The sequence below is a fragment of the Saimiri boliviensis genome, chromosome 4 (assembly GCF_048565385.1).
Source record: "Saimiri boliviensis isolate mSaiBol1 chromosome 4, mSaiBol1.pri, whole genome shotgun sequence".
In the NCBI taxonomy this organism is placed as follows: domain Eukaryota; kingdom Metazoa; phylum Chordata; class Mammalia; order Primates; family Cebidae; genus Saimiri; species Saimiri boliviensis.
In genome coordinates, this window is record NC_133452.1 from 25,380,820 (window position 1) to 25,402,493 (window position 21,674).

The 21,674-nt window shown below is 36.4% G+C and overlaps 1 protein-coding gene across 12 annotated transcripts in view; it reads right to left on the bottom strand.

Moving 5' to 3' along the window:
* UTRN (utrophin) overlaps positions 1-21,674 on the bottom strand; it is a 589,012-nt gene that overhangs the window by 341,551 nt on the left and 225,787 nt on the right. For all 12 annotated transcript variants that reach the window (XM_074397323.1, XM_074397322.1, XM_074397326.1 and 9 more), the window contains 5 exons: positions 12,338-12,517; positions 9,405-9,533; positions 8,763-8,933; positions 7,254-7,415; positions 6,694-6,831 (listed from right to left, as the gene is read on the bottom strand). In XM_074397323.1, coding sequence (XP_074253424.1) covers positions 6,694-6,831; positions 7,254-7,415; positions 8,763-8,933; positions 9,405-9,533; positions 12,338-12,517 — 780 coding nt within the window. The remainder of the gene's footprint in view (positions 1-6,693; positions 6,832-7,253; positions 7,416-8,762; positions 8,934-9,404; positions 9,534-12,337; positions 12,518-21,674) is intronic.

Sequence of the window (21,674 nt, forward strand, 5' to 3'; positions counted from 1 at the left end):
AGAAACCTTTAACAATCTATATTCTAATTTTCATCTGTAGCATGCTATTAAACAGTATAAGTATGTTAATAATTTGACAGGCTTTAAGATCTATGTCATCTAAACTCAGTTAGCAATCAGAAAACATAAGAATTCCTTTCTCGAGTTGCGAAGGAACATGAATATGTCCCCAATCATAAAGTTTTGTAGGAAATAAAACATTTTGATACCATTATGATTTCACCCTTTTAAAAGTATCACAATTTTAAAATTGGGCCTCACTGCTAAAAATACAAGCGAGTTAAACATGTTTCCATAACACAACATGAAATGCAAAAAGGGGGTTGATTAAAATAATACCTAGGTAATTCTATATGTAATCTTAACTTCTGAGAATAATATTACAGAGCAGGAATATCCTACATGAGAAAATAGATCATGAAGTGCCATATTTAGACAGACTCAAGGTTCTATGGACTACTCATTCGCTCTAATATAGATTTTCTGGATCCTCTTCTCAGAGCTTTCTTTTTCATTTTTTATTTTGTGTGGAGGGGTGGTGTGTGGGGTGGGTGTTGACAGAGTCTTGCTCTGTCTCCTAGGCTGGATTGGAATGGTGTGATCTCGGCTCACTGCAACCTCTACTTCCCAGGTTCAAGCAATTCTCCTGCCTCAGCCTCCTGAGTAGCTGGGATTACAGGTATGCACCACCGTGCCCAGCTAACGTTTGTATTTTTAGTAGAGATGGGGTTTTACCACGTTGACCAGGCTGGTCTCGAACTCCTGACCTCAAGTGATCAGCTGATCTAGGCCTCCCAAAGTACTAGGATGACAGGTGTGAGCCACCATGCCCAGCCCTCTTCTCAGAGCTTTCTAAACAAGAAAGTGCTTCCCGGAATGGACCACCAGTCCTTCAGGAGTTCAAATCCTTTACTCCTAGATGGCCACAATTTAATAAATGCTGTCTATTACCATTTGCAAAGGGCCAAAGTACAGCTGCTCATGAATTAAGGTACCTTCCTTGACACTTTCTCTTCTCCCATGTTGAACTTCTAAAAATTGATAATCATCTATAAATTCAAGAGGATAGTTAAAATGATCACAAATGCATTGTTCATTCAGTTTGTGATCTTGAAAATAGTTACAATATAATCTCTAAATGAATTCAAGACTCATGACTAAAATCATCGAGTGGATAACATGGTATTGAACCTAGAGGACTGCATTATTGCCTCCTAGAATTTGTTAAACTACCCCTTCCATCAATTGATGGGCAGTTCTGGATAGCCAGGTTAGAAGCAGGTCTACAGATTTCTTTACTTTAACACTAATTACCCTTGTCTCCAAGATTAATTTTATTATCCTCATACTACATGTTCAAATTTTGGTCAGAAAGCATTTCTAGATATTTACCCAGAGGTCTAAGGAAGCAAATTATGTTTCAAGCAAATATAAAAGGATGCCGAAATAAATAACATACCTACCCAGGAACCAGTTATGAATAAAAAGATGTTAAGTATTTTTTAAGTAAAGAAACAATTTAAAATAATTTTTTCAAATTTGTCATTTGAAACAAGCCCATTTTTTTGAAAGACCACAAAACACTAGGCTCAACTGTTCTTCCTCTTAACTATAAGGAAAAGAAAATAGCCCAATGAAAGTATTTCTAGGTGTAGTAATCATGTCCAAAAAGTAAAATAGGAAACTGGGACCCATTTTCCTTCTTATCTTCCCATCTATTAACCAAGATTTGGCTGAAAGGTCATCTGTTTTTTAAAAAAAAACAGAAAAACTCCAGACATCAAACTACTTTATTATGCTTGTAGGGCACTTAACTTTGTAGTACATTCTTCATTTAGCACCACTAGATAATACATGCCACAGTTGTGGGTTTTTGTTTTGTTTTGTTTTTTGTTTTTGAGACAGAGTCTCACTTTGTCACCAGGCGCCAGGCTGGAGGGCAGTGGTGTGAACATGGCTCATTGCAACCTCTGCCTCCCAGGTTCAAGCAATTCTCCTTCCTCAGCCTCCCGGGTAGCTAAGACTACAGGCGCGCACCACCACGCCAAGCTAATTTTTGTATTCTTTTAGTAGAGACAGGGTTTCACCATGTTGGTCAGGATGCTCTCGATCTCTTGACCTTGTGATCCGCCCACCTCGGCCTCCCAAGGTGCTGGGATTACAGGCGTGAGCCGCCGAGCCCGGCCCACAGTTGTTTTTTAATCTGCTCTGTTGGATAAGTGTTGGGAGTCACTTTTATACCTTAGCAACTACAACAAGACTAGCGAGTTCCTGTGCTGCTTCTTCAGTTGCATAACAGACTGTCATTCTGCAAGACCATATGTACCTGAGGCTTTAGGATAAACTAGGAAGGCCAGTAGGTATCATAAAGTTTCAAGTTTAAAAAATTCACATTCATTAAGACTGTCTCTTTTTCTTTTCAGACTGTAAGACAATTGAGAATTTTTCTGAACCTCCACACTCTTGCAGAAGCAGCAAGGCAGTTCAAGATTTAAACATGTGCTTTCTGTATTCCCAAAATAGAATTATTTTCCCCAAGAGAGTGATCAATCAAAATGCCCTAGGACTAAAAAAAATGTCCGCACTATCTGACCGGAGCTTTACTTCTGGACAATTTTATTTTTAAAGAATTCTCCTAGGACACAGAAATACAAATATATTAGAGGTCAGTTCTGAAATGAGACAGTGTTACATGATGTAGCTCATATCATATAGCAAAGTCCAGATTAAAGAGTTTTTTAAGTGAGTGTTTATAACATTTGTAAGTTTTGTTTTTACCAAACCATAGGAAAAACCTGGAACTAAACAGAATTGAATATTTATCAACTTCTATAGGGATAAAAAATTTTAGATCCCCCCAAAAGGCCCTCAAAAAATTATTAATAAAAAATATAGTCACCTTTGGCTAAACAAAAATTTTAAATGGTTGCATCCTAAAGGCAAAATAATTAGAAGATAAGTATCAATAAGGTAATATTTTATAGAAAATATGACAAGTGGTTAATATTTTTATAAAGTGCTTATACATAACTTAAAAACAGTAATGTAGTAAACAAATTGGAAAAGGTTACTTAACATATATTTCAAATAAGACGATGAGTTCAGTAAACTAGTGCTTCTCAATCTTAATTGCACGTTAAAATCGTCTACAAATGTTTGTGTTTTATTTTGTTTTTGTAAATGCCCACACCTAGGTCCAACCTGAAAGATTCTGAATTAACTGGTTCAGGAGTCAGATTTGGGCACTGTAATTTTTTTAAAGCCCAAAGTAATTCTAATGTTCACAGTTAAGCATCATATCAATTTGAAAACTATAGATTTGAAGTACGTATCATACTTGACCTACCAATGCTAGTAAAGCCTGAATGAAATTAGGGTGTATAGTTTATATTAGTACTTTTAACAAACAAATTTATTTATGTATTAAAAGCTTAAAACTTATTTCTATTTTGTGCCAGTAATAATTTCTGATTTGGGACTCAAAGATGAAAAAGATATGGCCTGAATCTTTGGAGAAGTACGAGGGAAGAAAGATACTTTAAAAAGTCACAATAAAACAGAGAACTATAATGAAATCTGACTGGAGTTAGAAATAAAAATGGAATGGAGTCTTAAAAGATAATACATTTTTCAGCTAAGCTAAAAAGACAAAACTCACTCCAAGGAACGGGAATCAAACTAGAAAGTTCCCAGATGTGCTAAGGCATATGATATGTTTAGGAAAATGTAAAGAAAACCAGTGTAGCCACTACCGGACTTCAAACTATACTACAAGGCTACAGTAATCAAAACAGCATGGTACTGGTACCAAAACAGAGATATAGACCAATGGAACAGAACAGAGGCCTCACAGGAAATACAACATACCCACAACCATCTGATCTTCGACAAACCTGACAAAAACAAGCAATGGGGAAAGGACTCCCTGTTTAATAAATGGTGTTGGGAAAACTGGCTAGCCATGTGCAGAAAGCAGAAACTGGACCCCTTCCTGACACCTTACACCAAAATTAACTCCAGATGGATTAAAGACTTAAACATCAGACCTAACATCATAAAAACCCTAGAAGAAAATCTAGGCAAAACCATTCAGGACATAGGTGTAGGCAAGGACTTCATGACCAAAACGCCAAAAGCAAGGGCAACAAAAGCCAAGATAGACAAATGGGACCTAATGAAACTCCACAGCTTCTGCACGGCAAAAGAAACAGTCAGTAGAGTGAATCGGCAACCAACAGAATGGGAAAAAAATTTTTGCAGTCTACCCATCTGACAAGGGGCTGATATCCAGAATTTACAAAGAACTAAAGCAGATCTACAAGAAAAAAACAAACAAGCCCATTCAAAAATGGACGAAGGATATGAACAGATACTTTACAAAAGAAGACATACAGGAGGCCAACAAACATATGAAAAAATGCTCATCATCACTGGTCATCAGAGAAATGCAAATCAAAACCACATTGAGATACCATCTCACACCAGTTAGAATGGCGATCATTAAAAAATCTGGAAACAACAGATGCTAGAGAGGATGTGGAGAAATAGGAACACTTTTACACTGTTGGTGGGAATGTAAATTAATTCAACCATTGTGGAAGACAGTGTGGCGATTCCTCAAGGACCTAAAAATAGAAATCCCATTTGACCCAGCAATCCCATTACTGGGTATATATCCAAAGGATTATAAATCATTCTACTATAAGGACACGTGCACATGAATGCTCACTGCAGCACTGTTTACAATAGCAAAGACCTGGAACCAACCCAAATGCCCAACGATGATAGACTGGATAGGGAAAATGTGGTACATATACACCATGGAATATTATGCAGCCATCAAAAACGATGAGTTCACATCCTTTGTAGGGACAAGGATGAACCTGGAAACCATCATTCTCAGCAAACTGACACAAGAGCAGAAAATCAAACACCGTATATTCTTACTCATAGGTGGGTGTTGAACAATGAGAACACATGGACACAGGGAGGGGAACACTACACACTGGGGTCCGTTGGGAAATGGGGGAGGGACGGGGGGGGTGGGGAGGTGGGAAGAGATAGCATGGGGAGAAATGACAGATACAGGTGAGGGGACGGAAGACAGCAAACCACACTGCCATGTGTGTACCTATGTAACAATCTTGCATGTTCTTCACATGTACCCCAAAACCTAAAATGCAATTAAAAAAAAAGAAAAAAAAGAAAACCAGTGTAGCTCTACTACATGGGAAATGACAGCAAATCAAAGACATCAGGAGCCAGGGGTCAGACTGAAGACTCTATGTCGTTATATTGACAAGCCTGGCATTTAAAGCTTTTTCTGTTTTTTTTTCAATATTTTCCTAAGCAGTTTCTTGGATGAAGTAATGACATGATCAGCCATGACTTTGGAGAGAATAACTCTGAGGAAGATAATGAAGGATGTGCCAGAGTGAGAAAAATCAGACATAAGAATATATGTTCATGGGATATAATAGCTCATGGGAGAAAATCGTGAAGTCTAAATTGTGGAAGGGATAGTGAAGTAAAGCAAGCTAAGTCACTTTCTCATGGTCATAAAACAAGCAGCTGGTAGAGCAATATCTAATTTCAGGTTCAGAGCTACATCTTGCTTCATACAGACCCAATGGTTTTAATACTACTCAGTGTGATGTGAGAAGATCTGTGAGGAACATGAAATACTTACAAAGGATGTTGAGGCTTCGGCCTTGAGAGAATAGCTAGTTTTAAAGTATAGTCATGCATTGCTTAATAACAGGGACGTGTTCTGAGATATGTGTCTTTAGGTCATTTCGCTGTCATGCAAACATCATAGAGTACGCTTACACAAACCTAGATGGTGCAGCCTCCTGCACACACAGGCTGTGTGCTACAGTCAGTTGCTCCTAGGCTAAAACTTTACAGCATGTTATTGCACTGGATACTACCAGTGATTCCGAAACACAGTTGTAAGTATTTGTGTATCTAAACATATCTAAACATAGAAAAGATACAGTAAAAATACAGTACCATCATCAATCTACTTAATTTCCAAAGTCACCAAATAAAAATTGTTCTAGAAGGAACTACAGAATAACAGACCCCAGGGAAAAAGAGCACACTTAAAATACAACTAGAAAGATTGCAATTTTAAAAAGAGCTGGAGCTGGGTACAGTGGCCCACACCTGTAGTCCCAGAAGCTTAGGAGGCTGACACAGGAGCATCACTTGAGCCCAGGAGTTCAAGATCAGCCCAGGAAACATAGTGAGATCCCCATCTTTAAAAAAAATAGAAATGTAAAGAAATAAAAAAAAGAGCTGGTAGTGAATCTTTGCTAGAATATAAATCATATTGCATCAGTTTCACAAATTTAGCTATTTTTAAACTAGAATTTTTTTTTTAACATAGCCAAGACCTTCACAAATAAAATACAGAACTGGACGAAGCCACTTCTGAAACAGATAGATCTCTTTTAGGTTTGATACATAATCAGAAAAACAAAAGAGATGGCCAACAATAAGGTTTTACATTTCTATTTTGAGTTCTGTGCCATCCAAAAATATGAACACATCTAATAACACACACTAGAAAGGAGGAGATGATATTCCAACTGCTGTGTTTTAAAACATTTGTAATGCAACATCACACATCTGAATGGCAAGAGTTAAGTAAGGTGTTTAAATGCAACAGAGACTCTCCAGTCATGATACCTTAATTTTGTTGTATCTTGTATGCAAAAGTAATAATTGCAAACGGATCTTTTCTTTTTTATTATCTTCCATAGGTTGATATAACATTTGTTCTCCTCTTTGTAGAACTTCCTCAATCTGGGCTCTCTCCTCAACCATCTGAATGTTAAAAAGGAAAAAAAAAATTACTCAAAAAAAAAAAAAAGCATAGGGTCACTTCCTATCAGCTCCTAAGAAGGAAAACTAACCTATTTAACATATAGTGTAAGTCAAGATACGTTAATCTGAATGATCAAAAAATTTATTTTTTAAAGACATTTTATATTTGAAGATAAAATATCCCAAAGAGAGTTTAGCAAACATTAGATAGACAATACTAAGAATTATCTTTAGCTCAGAAAGTGTGTATTTTCCTTTTAAGCATGAATCATGTGATTCTTACATTGACACATTAAAAATTCATATTTGAATCTGTTTCACCATGTTTGACAGATTATATGGGTAAACATCACTGATGTAAAAATAAAATTAATACAGAGGAAAAATGGAAACACATAGTTTTGAAATCTCCTTGAACCAACCTTTTCATCTTCATCACTGGATTCCAAGTGTTTTTCCACAACTTTTAACATATTTTCTATGTCATTTACCAATTTTTCCAAGTCAGAGAAAGGCACACCAGTTTCAAATGTTTCAGTGGTGACCAAACATTGGTACGATAATGGTTCCTGAGCAATTAGCAACTGTAGAAGAAAAAGAGTTCTCTGAAAATAGATTCATAACTTGACTTTCCATCATTAATCAGAGAGATGGGATGTCAAGAGAGAAACTAGCATTTTTGTAATTGACTTTAATTTCATTCATTTATATGGCAATGATTTTTACCAATTTAGACTTCTCTGAATTACCCATTCTCTTCAGACTCTAGCCAGGGATATGAGGTAGTGTCACAATTCATTGTGGCTATCTGGAGTGTTGTAGGGTAGATTTAGAAACCACATGTGAGCATAGCAGGAAACTATGGCCATGACCCAGAAACTATTCTTTCCAAGCCACAGAAAGGAAGAACACCCAGGGCAGGGACACCTCACAGAATGTCTCCCAGTTAAGTTTCTTTAGTAGAATTCCCCCTGGATTTTCATACACAAACAAGTGTATATTTCTCAATGCCATCTTGTCAGGTAATAGCTATATAAAAAATATTTGTATTTATTTAACTAAAATGCAGTAAAACAATTTTAATAAGCCAAATGCAGGTAAGTACCATCTGGTGTTGCCTAAACTAGCACTCTCTCATAAAGCTCCTATTTGTTACCCTCTCTGTCAAATGTATAAAGCTCTTTTTACAATTTATAAAATCAAGTAGTACTTTCCTACATTAGGTTTAAATTGTGAAATTATCTGTAACTTTTAGATTTGTCAACATGCGAAACCCAACAAGTTCTGTAAGTGCGTGCAGTGTGAACACATATATAGAGTATGACTATAAAATAATGGATTTAATATTCATCCCTGGCTTGGGATTAGTTTCAGCATTTCATAGGCATAACTTTGATTGAGTCTTTGAAACCTTTTCTCAAATACGTTATTTTCAATACTATTGCTTGTTTTCTCTTCTTCTTATGCACAATCACAAATAAATAAGGACAAATGCTTCATTCAAAGAAAAAGTAATTTAAAATATTTTAATTTAAAAATTGTTGGCCAGGTGCAGTTGCTCATCCTGTAATCCCAGCATTTTGGGAGGCCAAAGCGGGTGGATTATTTGAGATCAGGAGCTCAAGACCAGCCTGGCCAAGATGGTGAAACCCCATCTCTACTGAGAAAGTACAAAAATCAGCTGGGCGTGATGGTGGGCACCCATAATCCCAGCAATTTGGGAGGCTGAGGCAGGAGAACAGCTTGCACCCAGAAGGCCGAGGTTTCAGTTGAGATCATGCCACTGCCTTCCAGCCTGGGTAATAAGAGTGAGAAAACAATAAAATCAAAATCATAAAATAAAAATTGTTGATGTATATACTATATAACTACCACTTAGATACATGCCCATAGAAAAAAAAGTGGTTTACTCTAAATACGTAATTACTCACTTTGGCACTTTTGATATGTTGAGACACCTTTTCGAAGTTCCTATTCAGCTCAGCTAACTTTGGTTCTACAAGCTCCCTGCTTGAGCTTCCTCGGGCATTCATCAAAATAACAGCTTGATCGCGGACATTTTCAACCTGGAGGTTGGCATCATCCAGCTCAGATACTAAACGCTAATTATAAGAAAACAAAAATTATTTCATGAGAAAAATCAAACCCAAACATGATTGTGATGCCTATACAGAATTAAAGGTAATTTAAATAAATATCTGGGATCCCCAGTAAGAGATTTCAGCATAATCAACCAGGTAAGAGCTGTTCACGTAAGACTCACTGAAGAATATCAAAGTAAGACTCACTGGAGAATACAGAGGTAAGCAGCACTCAGTGGTGAATACAGAAGTAAGCAAGACTCATTGGCATCTTATGTGAATAGCTCTTACTCTGACTGTGCTGTAATCTCTTACTGGTCTTTCAATCTTAATCAAGTTTGTCTCTTATTGTCTCAGATTCTCCCATAGAAATAAATGTTAATGAATTTAGTGCATGGGAGGAATGAAAGCGTTAAGAGCATTTCACAAGAGAAAGCATGACAACAAAACATTCCACTCCCAAAATGTTACTGATGCCTCTGTGTTTGCTACCTTTACAATTTCTTCCCTTTTACTTGCTGGTTTCTTTTCAATTTCATCCAACAGAGCTTCAGCTTGATAAAGCCAGGTACTTATGTGAGCCACATTTCCATCAAATATTTCTAGCTGGTTCTGGTGGTTCTACAAAGGAATTAATAAAATGCTTACATACCCATGTGAAATATTTAAGATGATAATCTTAAAAGAGAGTTAAAAGACTTTCAAAGAGCAAACCGTATCATGAATTTAAAGAAGCATTTTCACCTTTCTGAAGAGCTCTTCAGTGAATAAATCTCATTCCTAAAAATGCACATGTATGGTGCTTAACATCTTTTTAAATTTATTTGATTTAGACCTCAGCACAATTGAAAGTTGAAGTCAAATAAAAGGTGAAAGTTTCTTTTTCAATTTCAATGCAATTCATCTCCTATTCCTCATTCTTACGTTAAAACTGATCTGATTTGCCCCTGTCAATCATATTTTTTAAAAAACTCAAGGAAGTAATAATAAAAATAATGAATATATAAAAAGAAAGAGATTCTATATTCTCAGCTCAAAGGACACTGCCTCTGTGTCCTTACCTCATAATCACCAGCCCTTAATATTACACCTGGCACAGACCATAGCAAGATGTCCTGAAGCAGGACATGAAATGCTCTTGACAGATTTCAACAGAAGGAAGAGTTAAGCAGATTATGACTGGGAAAAGCAGTTGGTCTAAGGCAAGAAATCAGAATGTGACCAAAAAGGTTAAGGAAGCTTATGATGAAACTAACATTTAGGAATTATATTTAGTTGGATAAAAGAAACTGGAAAAAGCTCAGACAGTAACAGTTTTTAAAAAGAAAGAAAGTTTTAATCTATAATATGAAAAATAGTTGGAAACACAAAACGTAGGCTGGGTGTGGTGGCTTACGCCTGTAATCTAGAACTTTGGAAGGTCCAAGTGGGAGGATCATTTGAGCTCAGGAATTCAATACCAGCCTGGGCAACACGGCAAAACCCCCTCTACAAAAAAAACACAAAAATTAGCCGGCTGTGGTGGCACCTGCCTGTAGTCCCAGCTACTTGAGAGGCTGAGGCAGAAGGATCACCTGAGCCTCGGGAGGTCAAAGTTGCAGTGAGCCATGATCATACCACTGTACCCCAGCATGGGTGACAGAGTGAGACCCAGGCAAAAAAAAAAAAAAGTACACTAATAAATGATTTAAAAAAAGAAAGAAAGAAAACAAACCTGCACTTGCAGCACTTGTACCTATCCCTAAACTTAAAATAAACGTTTAAAAAAAAAGAAAAAGAAAATGTGAGCTAATAAATGACATGATAAAATAACAACAGTGGTCTGATTCTAGCTAGGAAGAACTGATGAGCACCAGACTGTTTACCCCTATTAAGCAGGTAAATCAAACGTTCTAACAGTAACAGAAAGATACTTCTTAAATAGAGAGTTTGAAACATACAGACTGAAGAATACAGAAATAAGGGCCAAAAGAATGTGAAATAAAGCTAGTAATAACAAAAATTAACATATAAAATATTTAAAGAGCATATTCTATGAGCCAAGAATTTAATATCCACTATTACATTCAATATTTAACAACTCTATTAGGTATATACCTTTGTTCTCATTCTCTATATATATAAATTTAAGCTTAGTAACATTACGTAACTTAGCTAAGGTTGTACAGATAATAAGTCATGGATTGTGGATCTAAATCTATTAGAGATCAAGACCTAAGCCCATGCTCTTCACTGCCCTACACATCCTGAAGGATTTAAATAAATATGCAAACACAAAATATGTTTTTTGATGTCTCTAGCCATTACCTACTAATTCTAAACATTTGATAAAAGTCCTATCTCAGATATTTTGAAATTTAAAAAAAAACGTTATAAATAACAATGCCTTCCTTAGCAGGGGAAGGTGGGGTGGCCATATATTCTCAATTGGTATCAGAGGAACATAAAACCACTATAAAAATTAAATGGGTTGGGCACAGTGGCTCTCGCCTATAATCCCAGCACTTTGGGAGGCCGAGGCAGGTGGATCGCGAAGTCAAGAGTTCAAGACCAGCCTGGCCAACATGGTGAAACCCCATCTCTACTAAAAGTTAAAAAAAAAAAAAATAGCCAGGTGTGGTGGCATCTGTAATCCCAGCTACTCAGGAAGATGTGGCAGAGAATTGTTTGAACCCGAGAGGCGGAGGTTGCAGTAAGCCGAAATTGCACCAATGCACTCCAGCCGGGGTGACAGAGCAAGACTCCATCTTAAAAAAATTAAAAAATTAAATTAAATGGTCACTATTTCCACAAGACAACTGACAGAGTAGTAATAAAACCAAAGACTAACACATATACAATACTTAACAATTATAATCATAGCAATATCTAAAATTGGTTGTTTTGCATTTAGTTATTTAAGAGTACTACATGTTTAAGGCTCATAATCAATCACTGCAAAACTGTATGAGGTAGATATAATAATGTCCATTTTACAAATTAGACAACTGAGGTTTAGAGAGTGTTTAAGCAACTTGACCAATGTTACTGAGCTAGTAGTGGAAATTTTTAACTAGGCCACCAGATGCTACAGCCTGTGCTCTTAAGCAGTATGGATTACTCAGACACTACAAGGAGTATATGTATAAACAGCTTCTGACAGTATGAAAATTAAATACGGTATGATATCATTAAAATGAAACAAGGTGCATTCACTAAAGCATGAAAGTACCTCTTTCTAGATAGATTATGAATATTGTGGAAACATCGTAAATTCTAGTTATTACCTTTTCAAAGAAAAATAAAATGTAGTCTAATGAAATTAATTCACAAGCAAAACATTACTGTGACACACAGTAAATAGTTGACATTTAATCAGCATTGTATACATTTTAAAAATAACTAGAAGAGAGGAGATTTCATCATTAATTTTTCCTGAGACATACCATCAAGGTATTGCACCAATCTTCAGTCCAGGTACGAACTCGGCTCCACCCAGCATTAAGGACACAAAGCCTCTCTTCTAAAATAGGCTGGCTGCCCTCAATCAAGTTTTGTAGGGCAGCACTACTCTCTGTGATGGTATTTAAATCAGCTTTTCTCTTTTCCAGACCCTTTAGAACATTCTAGAAAATAAAAATACCAAGACCTACTTGATCCTTCATAATATTTTAGAAGTGTATACAACCTTTTAAAAAACATTTTAAATTTTTAAAAACTTTTCTGCCACATATACAAAGTAGTCCATGACTCCCTAGATAATTTACAATGTCAAAGTTTATAAAACTCCCAAACTTATTAACATGGTGAGAATTCTTCAGTTCCTAATAGAAACCAAAATGTTTAGTTCAACAAATACCAATGAGTATAACACATTCAGCTGTGGGAAGGCAATTATTTCATTTACTTAAATATAAATCCATTTATTACATACAAATACCAATTATCTTCATCATCACTCTAAATGGAAAGACTCAATTTCATTTTCAGTAACTCCAAGCTGCAAACAAGAAGGATCCTAGAACTCACAAGTTAAAAAAATCCACAATGAATTTATCTGCTAGATAACCAGAGGAAACTATCGATGTGTACTATATGCACTCTCAAGAATAACATCTTATAGCTGGATGATTTCACATATAACATGCTGAACAAATATTACAAAAAAATTCCATGTAAGTAATTCACAAGAGAACAGCAATTCTAAGCTTTCATCTTACAACTGTCATAACTGCAAAGATAATACCCTAGATGGTACGATGATAATGTGATTGGCACATTCATAAGTTTGACTAGGCAAAGTGTATAGTCACAGAATTACAGAGAGAGCATGAGTTCCACAATTAAAACTACAAAGCTCTTTCAATCAAAAAGCAATATGCATGTATCTACCCTACTGCTACTATTACTGATGCTCTTTAAAACCAACATTTAAACCAATCATTTTAAGGAGCTTGAGTTTATATTTAAACATTAAATCACATCTTGGAAAACATACCCATTGCAAATTCACAAGTGAGTCCAGGCTTAAACACTCACTTGGCCATCTCAATTACTGGTATATTTAGGAAGGAACAGAAATACTATTTTCCAATGTTCTTCTCTAGCTGCAGGAAGTGCGGGGAATAAAAGACATGCAATAGCCATGCTCTCAGCAATTATTAATAAGAATATTTCATTTCTTCAGTGGGTGTGAACTGATTGACTAGAGCATTTAAGAACTATAAAAAATAATGAACTACAAGTAATTATATCTAAATAGGACACATACTTTTTTATAGTAAAAATGACTACATTGAAAATAGTATATTTAAGTTATTGAATAAAAATAGTATTCAAAAATGAAAATGTATTTTAAGCTTTGCATTGAAAATAATTTTACATAATCTTTAAGTACAAATATATTAAAATATTGTGAAATTTGCATGTTCCTTAAATCCAAAAAGACAATGATAAAAAGATGGTTGTTACATTAACATTTACTGATGTTTCATTTGATTTATTCTAATGAATAGAATGTGCTACGACTTTGTGACTTGTATATATTATCTTCATTATTTCAATTCTAAAATAAGATTAAATGAAAACTTAAGAGCATATTGTTCCAAAAGAAACAAATTTTTCATTACTTTTAGTCTTTACCTAAGAAAGCTGAAAAACCAGTTGAATATATGAGTACACAAGATAGATGTTTCAAAATTAAATATACAAAATCAATAATACCTATGTACCAACTAAGCACTCTGTAAAAAAAAAGGAAAAGTATATTTTCACATAGCAGTAAAAATAAACATGTAGGAATAAACTCCTTTACATATATGAATAATGTTTATAAAGAACAAAATCAAATCATTTTGTAGGAAAGTGAAAGAATCTGGGAGAAAAATGGGACATATCTGTTACCAAAAAAAAATAATGTAACAAAAATATCAATTCTGCTCTAAACAAATCTATGAATTTAAGGCAATTCAAATCAAAATTTCCAACAGAATTTAAAAATTTGAGAACAGCAGTTCTAAAGTTCATTTAAGACATATATACGAAAAATGAAGCATAAACAGAAGGAATCCATTAACTGCAGTTAAAATATATTATAAGATATGGCTAAACAGTCTAAGAACTGGTACATTTCACGAGGTCAGATCCGTGGAGCAGAAAACAACGAAAGGCAACAGGCAAATAAGTATATATAAACTTGGCATGTCAAATCAGTGGCAACAAGGTTAAGCACTCAACCAATAGTGCTGAGATAATTGGTTAACCTATTGGAAAGAAACTTAGACACTTATCTCATGAAATACACCAAAGTAAATTCCAGAAAGATTAATGCATTAAAGGTAAAAAGATAAAATTATAAAAGAGTTAGCAGCAGAGGTGGTTGGCAAGATGGCTGAATAGAAACAGCTCCAGTCTGCAGCTCCTAGCAAGACCAATGCAGAAGGTGGCATTCCCAACTGAGGTACCTGGTACATCTCACTGGGACTGGTTAGATGGTGGGTGCAGTTCATGGAAGGCAAGCAGAAGCAGGGTGGGATGTCACCTGACCCAGAAAGCATAAGGGGTTAGGGAACTCTCTCCCCTAGCAAAGGGAAGCCTTGAGAAACTGTGCCAAGAGGGATGGTGCTATCTAGCCCACATACTATGCTTTTCCCATTGTCTTTGCAACCCACAGACCAGGAGATTCCCTCAGGTGCCTACACCACCAGGGCTCTGGGTTTCGAGCACAAAACTGGGCAGCTGTTTGAGCAGACACCAAGCTAGCTATAGGAGTCTTTTTAACATATTCCAGGGGCGCATGGAATGCCAGCGAGACAGAACCGTTCACTCCTCTGGAAGAGGGGGTTGAAGCCAACAAGCCAAGTGGTCTTGGTCAATGGATCCCACCCCCTCAAAGCCCAGCAAGCTAAGATCCACTGGCTTGAAATTCTCACTGCCAGCACAGCAGCCTGAAGTTGAACAGAGATGCTTGAGTTTGATGGGGAAAAGGGCATATGCCATTACTAAGGCTTGAGTAGGTGGTTTTCCCCTCACGGTGTAAATGAAGTCACCTGGAAATTCAAACTGAGCAGAACCCATCACAACTCAGCAAAGCCACTGTAACCAGACTGCCTATCTAGAGTTTTCCTCTCTAGGCAGGGCATCTCTGAAAGAAAGGCAGCAGCCCGAGTCAGGGGTTTATAGATAAAACTCCCATCTCCCTGGGACAGAGCACCTGAAGGAAGGGGTGGCTGTGGGCACAGCTTCAGGAGACTTAAACATTCCTGCCTGCCAGCTCTTAAGAGAGCAACATATCTCCCAGCACAATGCTCGAGCTCTGCTAAGGGACAGACTGCCTCCTCAAATGGGTCCCTCACCCCATGCCTCCTGACTGGAAGAAACCTCCCAGCAGAGGTCGACAGACACCTCACACAGAAGAGCTCTAACTGGCATCTGGTGGGTGCCCCTCTGGGATGAGGCTTCCAGAGGAAGTTGCAGGCAGCAATCTTTGCTGTTCTCTAATCTCTGCTGGTGATACCCAGACAAACAGGGTCTGGATTGGACCTCCAGCAAACTCCAGCAGACCTGCAGAAGAGGGGCCTGACTGTTAGATGGAAAACTAACAAACAGAAAGCAATAACACCAAATCAACAAAAAGGACACCCACACAAAAACTCTATCCAAAAGTCACCAACATCAAAGATCAAAGGTAGATAAATCCATGAAGATAAGGAAAACCCAGTGAAAAAAGGATGAAAATTCCAAAAACCAGAATGCCTCTTCTCCTCCAAAGGATCACAACTATTGGCCAGCAAGCAAACAAAACTGGATGGAGAATGAGATTGACAAATTGACAGAAGTAGGCTTCAGAAGGTGGATGATAACAAACTCCTCTGAGCTAAAGGAGCATGTTCTAACCCAATGCAAGGAAGCTAAGAACCTTGATAAAAGGATGCAGGAACTATTAACTAGAATAAACAATTTAGAAAAGAATGATGTGATCGAGCTGAAAAACATCACGAGAACTTCGCGAAGCATACACAAGTTTTAATAGCCAAATTGATCAAGCAGAAGAAAGAATATCAGAGATTGAAGATAAACTTAATGAAATAAATTGTGAAAACAAGATTATAGAAAAAAGAATGAGAAGGAATGAACAAAGCCTCCAAGAAATAAAGGACTATGTGAAAAGATCAAACCTAAGTTTGATTGGTGTACCTGAAAGTGACAAAGAGAATGGAACCAAGCTGGAACACACTTCAGGATATTATCCAGGAGAACTTCCCCAACTTAGCAAGAGAGACCAACATTCAAATTCAGGAAATACAGAGAACACCACAAAGATACTCCTCGAAAAAAGCAATCCCAAGACACATATTATGTTCAGATTGACCAAGGTTGAAATGAAGGAAAAAATGTTAAGGGCAGCCAGAGAGAAAGGTCAGGTTACCCACAAAGGGAAGCCCATCAGAGTAACAGCAGATCTCTTTTCAGAAACCCTACAAGCCAGAAGAGAGTAGCTCCAATATTCAACATTCTTAAAGAAAAGAATTTTCAACCCAGAATTTCATATCCAGCTAGATTAAGCTTCATAAGAGGAGAAATAAAATCCTTTACAGAAAAGCAAATGCTAAGGGATTTTGTCACCACCAGGCCTGCCTTACAAGAGCTCCTGAAAAAAGCACTAAATATGGAAAGGAAAAACCAAACCAGACACTGCAAAAACATGCCAAAATGTAAACAGCATTGACACTATGAAGAAACTGCATCAACTAATGTGCAAAATAACCAGCTAGCATCACAATGACAGGTTCAAATTCACACATAACAATATTAACTGTAAATGTAAATGGGCTAAATGCCCCAATTAAAAGACCCAGACTGGCAAATTGGATAGAGTCAAGACCCATAGGTGTGCTGTATTCAGGAGACCATTCTTTCATTCAAAGACACACACAGGCTCAAAATAAAGTGATGGAGGAATATTTATCAAGCAAATGGAAAGCAAAAAAAAGCAGAGGTTACAATCCTAGTCTATGATAAAACAGACTTTAAACCAACAAAGATCAAAAGAGGCAAAGAAGGGCATTACATAATGGTAAAGGGATCCAAGCAACAAGAAGAGCTAACTATCCTAGATATATACACACCCAATATAGGAGCACTCAGATTCATAAAGCAAGTTCTTAGAGACCTAGAAAGAGACTTAGACTCTCACACACAATAATAGTAGGAGACTTTAACACCCCACTGTCAGTATTAGACAGATCAGCAAGACAGAAAATTAACAAGGATATTCAGGACTTGAATTCATCTCTGGACCAAGAAGACCTAACAGACATCTACAAAACTCTCCAACCCAAATCAACAGAATACATATTCTTCTCAGCACCACATAGCACTTATTCTAAAATTGACCACGTAACTGGAAGTAAAACACTCCTCAGCAAATGCAAAAAACGGAAATCATAACAGTCTCTGAGATGACAGTGCAATCAAATTAGAACCTGGGAGTGAGAAGGCTCAATCAAAACCACACAACTACATGGAAACTGAACAACCTACTCCTGAATGACTACTGGATAAATAATAAAATTAAGACAAAAATAAATAAGTTCTTTGAAACTAATGAGAACAAAGACACAACATACCAGAATCTCTGGGGCAAAGCTAAATCAGACTTTAGAGGGAAATGTATAGCACTAAATGCCCACATGAGAAAGTGGGAAAGATCTAAAATCAACACTCTAACATCACAATTAAAAGAACTAGAGAAGCAAGAACAAGCAAATTCAAAAGCCAGCAGAAGACAAGAAATAACTAAGAGGAGAGCAGAACTGAAGGAGACAGAGATGTGAAAAACTCTTCAAAAAAAAAAAAAAAAAAAATCAATGAATCCAGGAGCTGATTTTTTGAAAAGATCAATAAAATAGGTAGACTGCTAGCCAGACTAACAAAGAAGAAAAGAGAGAAGAATCAAATACACACAATAAAAAGTCATAAAAGAGCTATCACCACTGATCCCACAGAAAAACAAAATACCATCAGAGAAGACTAGAAACACCTCTATGCAAATAAACTAGAAACTCTAGAAAAAATGGATAAATTCCTGGACACCTACACCCTCCCAAGACTAAACCAGGAAGAAGTCAAATCCCTGAACAGACCAAAATTGAGGCAGTAATTAATAGCCTTCCAACCATAAAAATCCAAGATTCACAGCTGAATTCTACCAGAGATACAAAATAGAGCTGGTACCATTCCTTATCAAACTATTCCAAACAATACAAAAAGAAGGACTCCTCCCTAACTCATGGTATCAGGCCAGCATCATCCAGATATAAAAACCTGGCAGAGACACAACAAAAAAAAAAAGAAAATTTCAGGTTAATATCCTTGATGAACATCAATGTGAAAATCGTCAATAAAATACTGGCAAACAGAATCCAGCAGCACATCAAAAACCTTATCCACTATGATCAAGTCAGCTTCATCCCTGGGATTCAAGACTGGTTCAACATATGCAAATCAATAAACATAATCCATCATATAAACAGAAACAATGACAAAAACCACAAACCATATGATTATCTCAATAGATGCAGAAAAGGCCTTCAATCAAATTCAACATCCCTTCATGCTAAAAACACTCAATAAACTAGGTATTGATGGAATGAATCTCAAAATAATAAGACCTATTTATGACAAACCCACAGCCAATATCATACTGAACAGGGAAAAACTGAAAGCATTCCCTTTGAAAACCGGCGCAAGACAAGGATGCCCTCTCTAACCACTCCTATTCAACAAAGTATTGGAAGTTCTGGCCAGAGCAATAAGGCAAGAGAAAGAAATAAAGGATATTCAAATAAGAAGAAAGGAAGTCAAATTATCTGTTTGCAGATAACATAATTGTATATTTAGAAAACCCAAAAACTCCTTTAGCTGATAAGCAACTTCACCAAAGTCTCAGGGTACAAAAATCAATGTACAAAAATCACAAGCATTTCTACACACCAATAATAGACAGAAAGCCACATCATGAGTGAACTCCCATTCACAATTGCTACAAAGATAATAAAATACCTATGAATATAACTTACAAGGGATGTGAAGGACCTCTTCAAGGAAAACTACAAACCACTGCTCAAGGAATTAAGAGAGTACACAAACAAATGGAAAAACATTCCATGCTCATGGTTAAGAAGAATCAATATTGCAAAAATGACCATACTGCCCAAAGTAATTTACAGATTCAATGCTATTCTCGTCAAGCTGCTATTGACTTTCTTCACAAAATTGGAAAAAAACACCTTAAATTTCATATGGAACCAAAAAAGAGCCTGTATAGCCAAGACAATGCTAAGCAAAAAGAACAAAGCTGGAAGCATCATGCTACCTGACTTCAAACTATACCATAAGGCTACAGTAACCAGAACAGCATGGTACTAGTACCAAAACAGATATATAGACCAGTGGAACAGAACAGAGGCCTCAGAAATAATGCCACACATCCACAACCATCTGATCTTTGACAAACCCTACAAAAAGAAGCAATAGAAAAAGAATTCCTATTTAATAAATGGTGTTGGGAAAACTGGTTAGCCATATGCAGAAAACTGAAACTAGATCCCTTCATTACACCTTATACAAAAACTAACTCAAGATGTATTAAAGACTTAAATATAAAACCTAAAACCATAAGCACCCTAGAAGAAAACCTATGCAATACCATTCAGGACATAGACATGGGCAAAGACTTCATGACTAAAACACCCAAAGCAATGGCAACAAAAGCCAAAATGGACAAATGGAATCTAATTAAACTAAAGCGCTTCTGCAGAGTAAAAGAAATTATCATCATAGTGAACAGACAACCTACTTAATGGGAGAAACTTTTTGCAAACTATCCATATGACAAAGAAAGGGCGAATAGTCAGAATTTACATGGAACTTAAACAAATTTACAAGAAAAAAAACAAACAAACCCATAGAAAAGTGGGCAAAGGATATAAACATACACTTTTCACCAGAAGACATTTATGTGGCCCCAAACATATGACAAAAGGCTCATCATCACTGTTCATTAGAGAAATGCAAATCAAAACCACAATGAACAACGATCTCACACCAGTTAGAATGGCAATCACTAAAAAGTCAGGAAACAACAGATGCTGGAGAGGATATGGAAAATAGGAATGCTTTTACAGTGTTGATGGGAGTGTATATTAGTTCAACCATTGTGAAAGACAGTGTGGCAGTTCCTCAAGGATCTAGAACCAGAAATACCAATAAATCATTCTACTATAAAGACACATACACACATATGATTACTGCAGCACTGTTCACAAGAGCAAAGACTAGGAATCAACCCAAATGCCCATCAATGATAGACTGGATAAAGAAAATGTGACACATATATACCATGGAATACTATGCAGCCATAAAAAAGGATGAGTTCATGTCCTTTGCAGGGACATGGATGAAGCTGGAAACCATCATTCTCAGTAACCTAACACAGGAACAGAAAACCAAACACCACACTTTCTCACTCATAAGTAGGAGTTAAACGATGAGAACACATGGACACAGGGAGCGGAACATCACACAACAGGGCCTGCTGTGGGGTTGGGGATTAGGGGAGGAATAGCATTAAGAGAAACACCTAATGCAGATGATGGGTTGATGGGTGCAGCAAATCACCATGGCACATGTATACCTGTGTAACAAACCTGCACATTCTGCACATGTATCCCACAACTTAAACTATAATAATAAAAAATAAAAGAGCCAGTAGAAAAAGTAAGTAAATCATCAAATGAACCTGGAATAGAGTCAGTCTTTCTAAGCACTAAAGGTAGAAATAATCAAGAAAAAGATGGATTTTTATTCATTAAGAAATGTACTAGAAGGGTTTACGATTTTTCCAAAAAAAAAAAAACAAAAAAAAAAAGGAAGCTACAATAATATAAAAAAATTTGCAATCATACACAACACACTGAGCATTGATAATCAGAACAGATGCAAAGCTCCAAGTTAAAGGCCAATTTGGTGATAAAAACTGATGAGAATTAGCGGAAAAAGCAGTATTTTTAAAAGCGCTATAGAAGACCTATAAACTTATGAAACCTGTTTAATTAAATAACCAAAACTTGATGTCAAGTAGAAATTCTCATTCGCAGGTGGTGGGTGCACCGTTTCTGAAGAACAATTGTATAATATGTATAAGGCTTAAAATGGATATATCTTTATCTCTTGACGAATAATTTTAAGGCTAAGAATATATCGTCAGGAAATTATTATGAA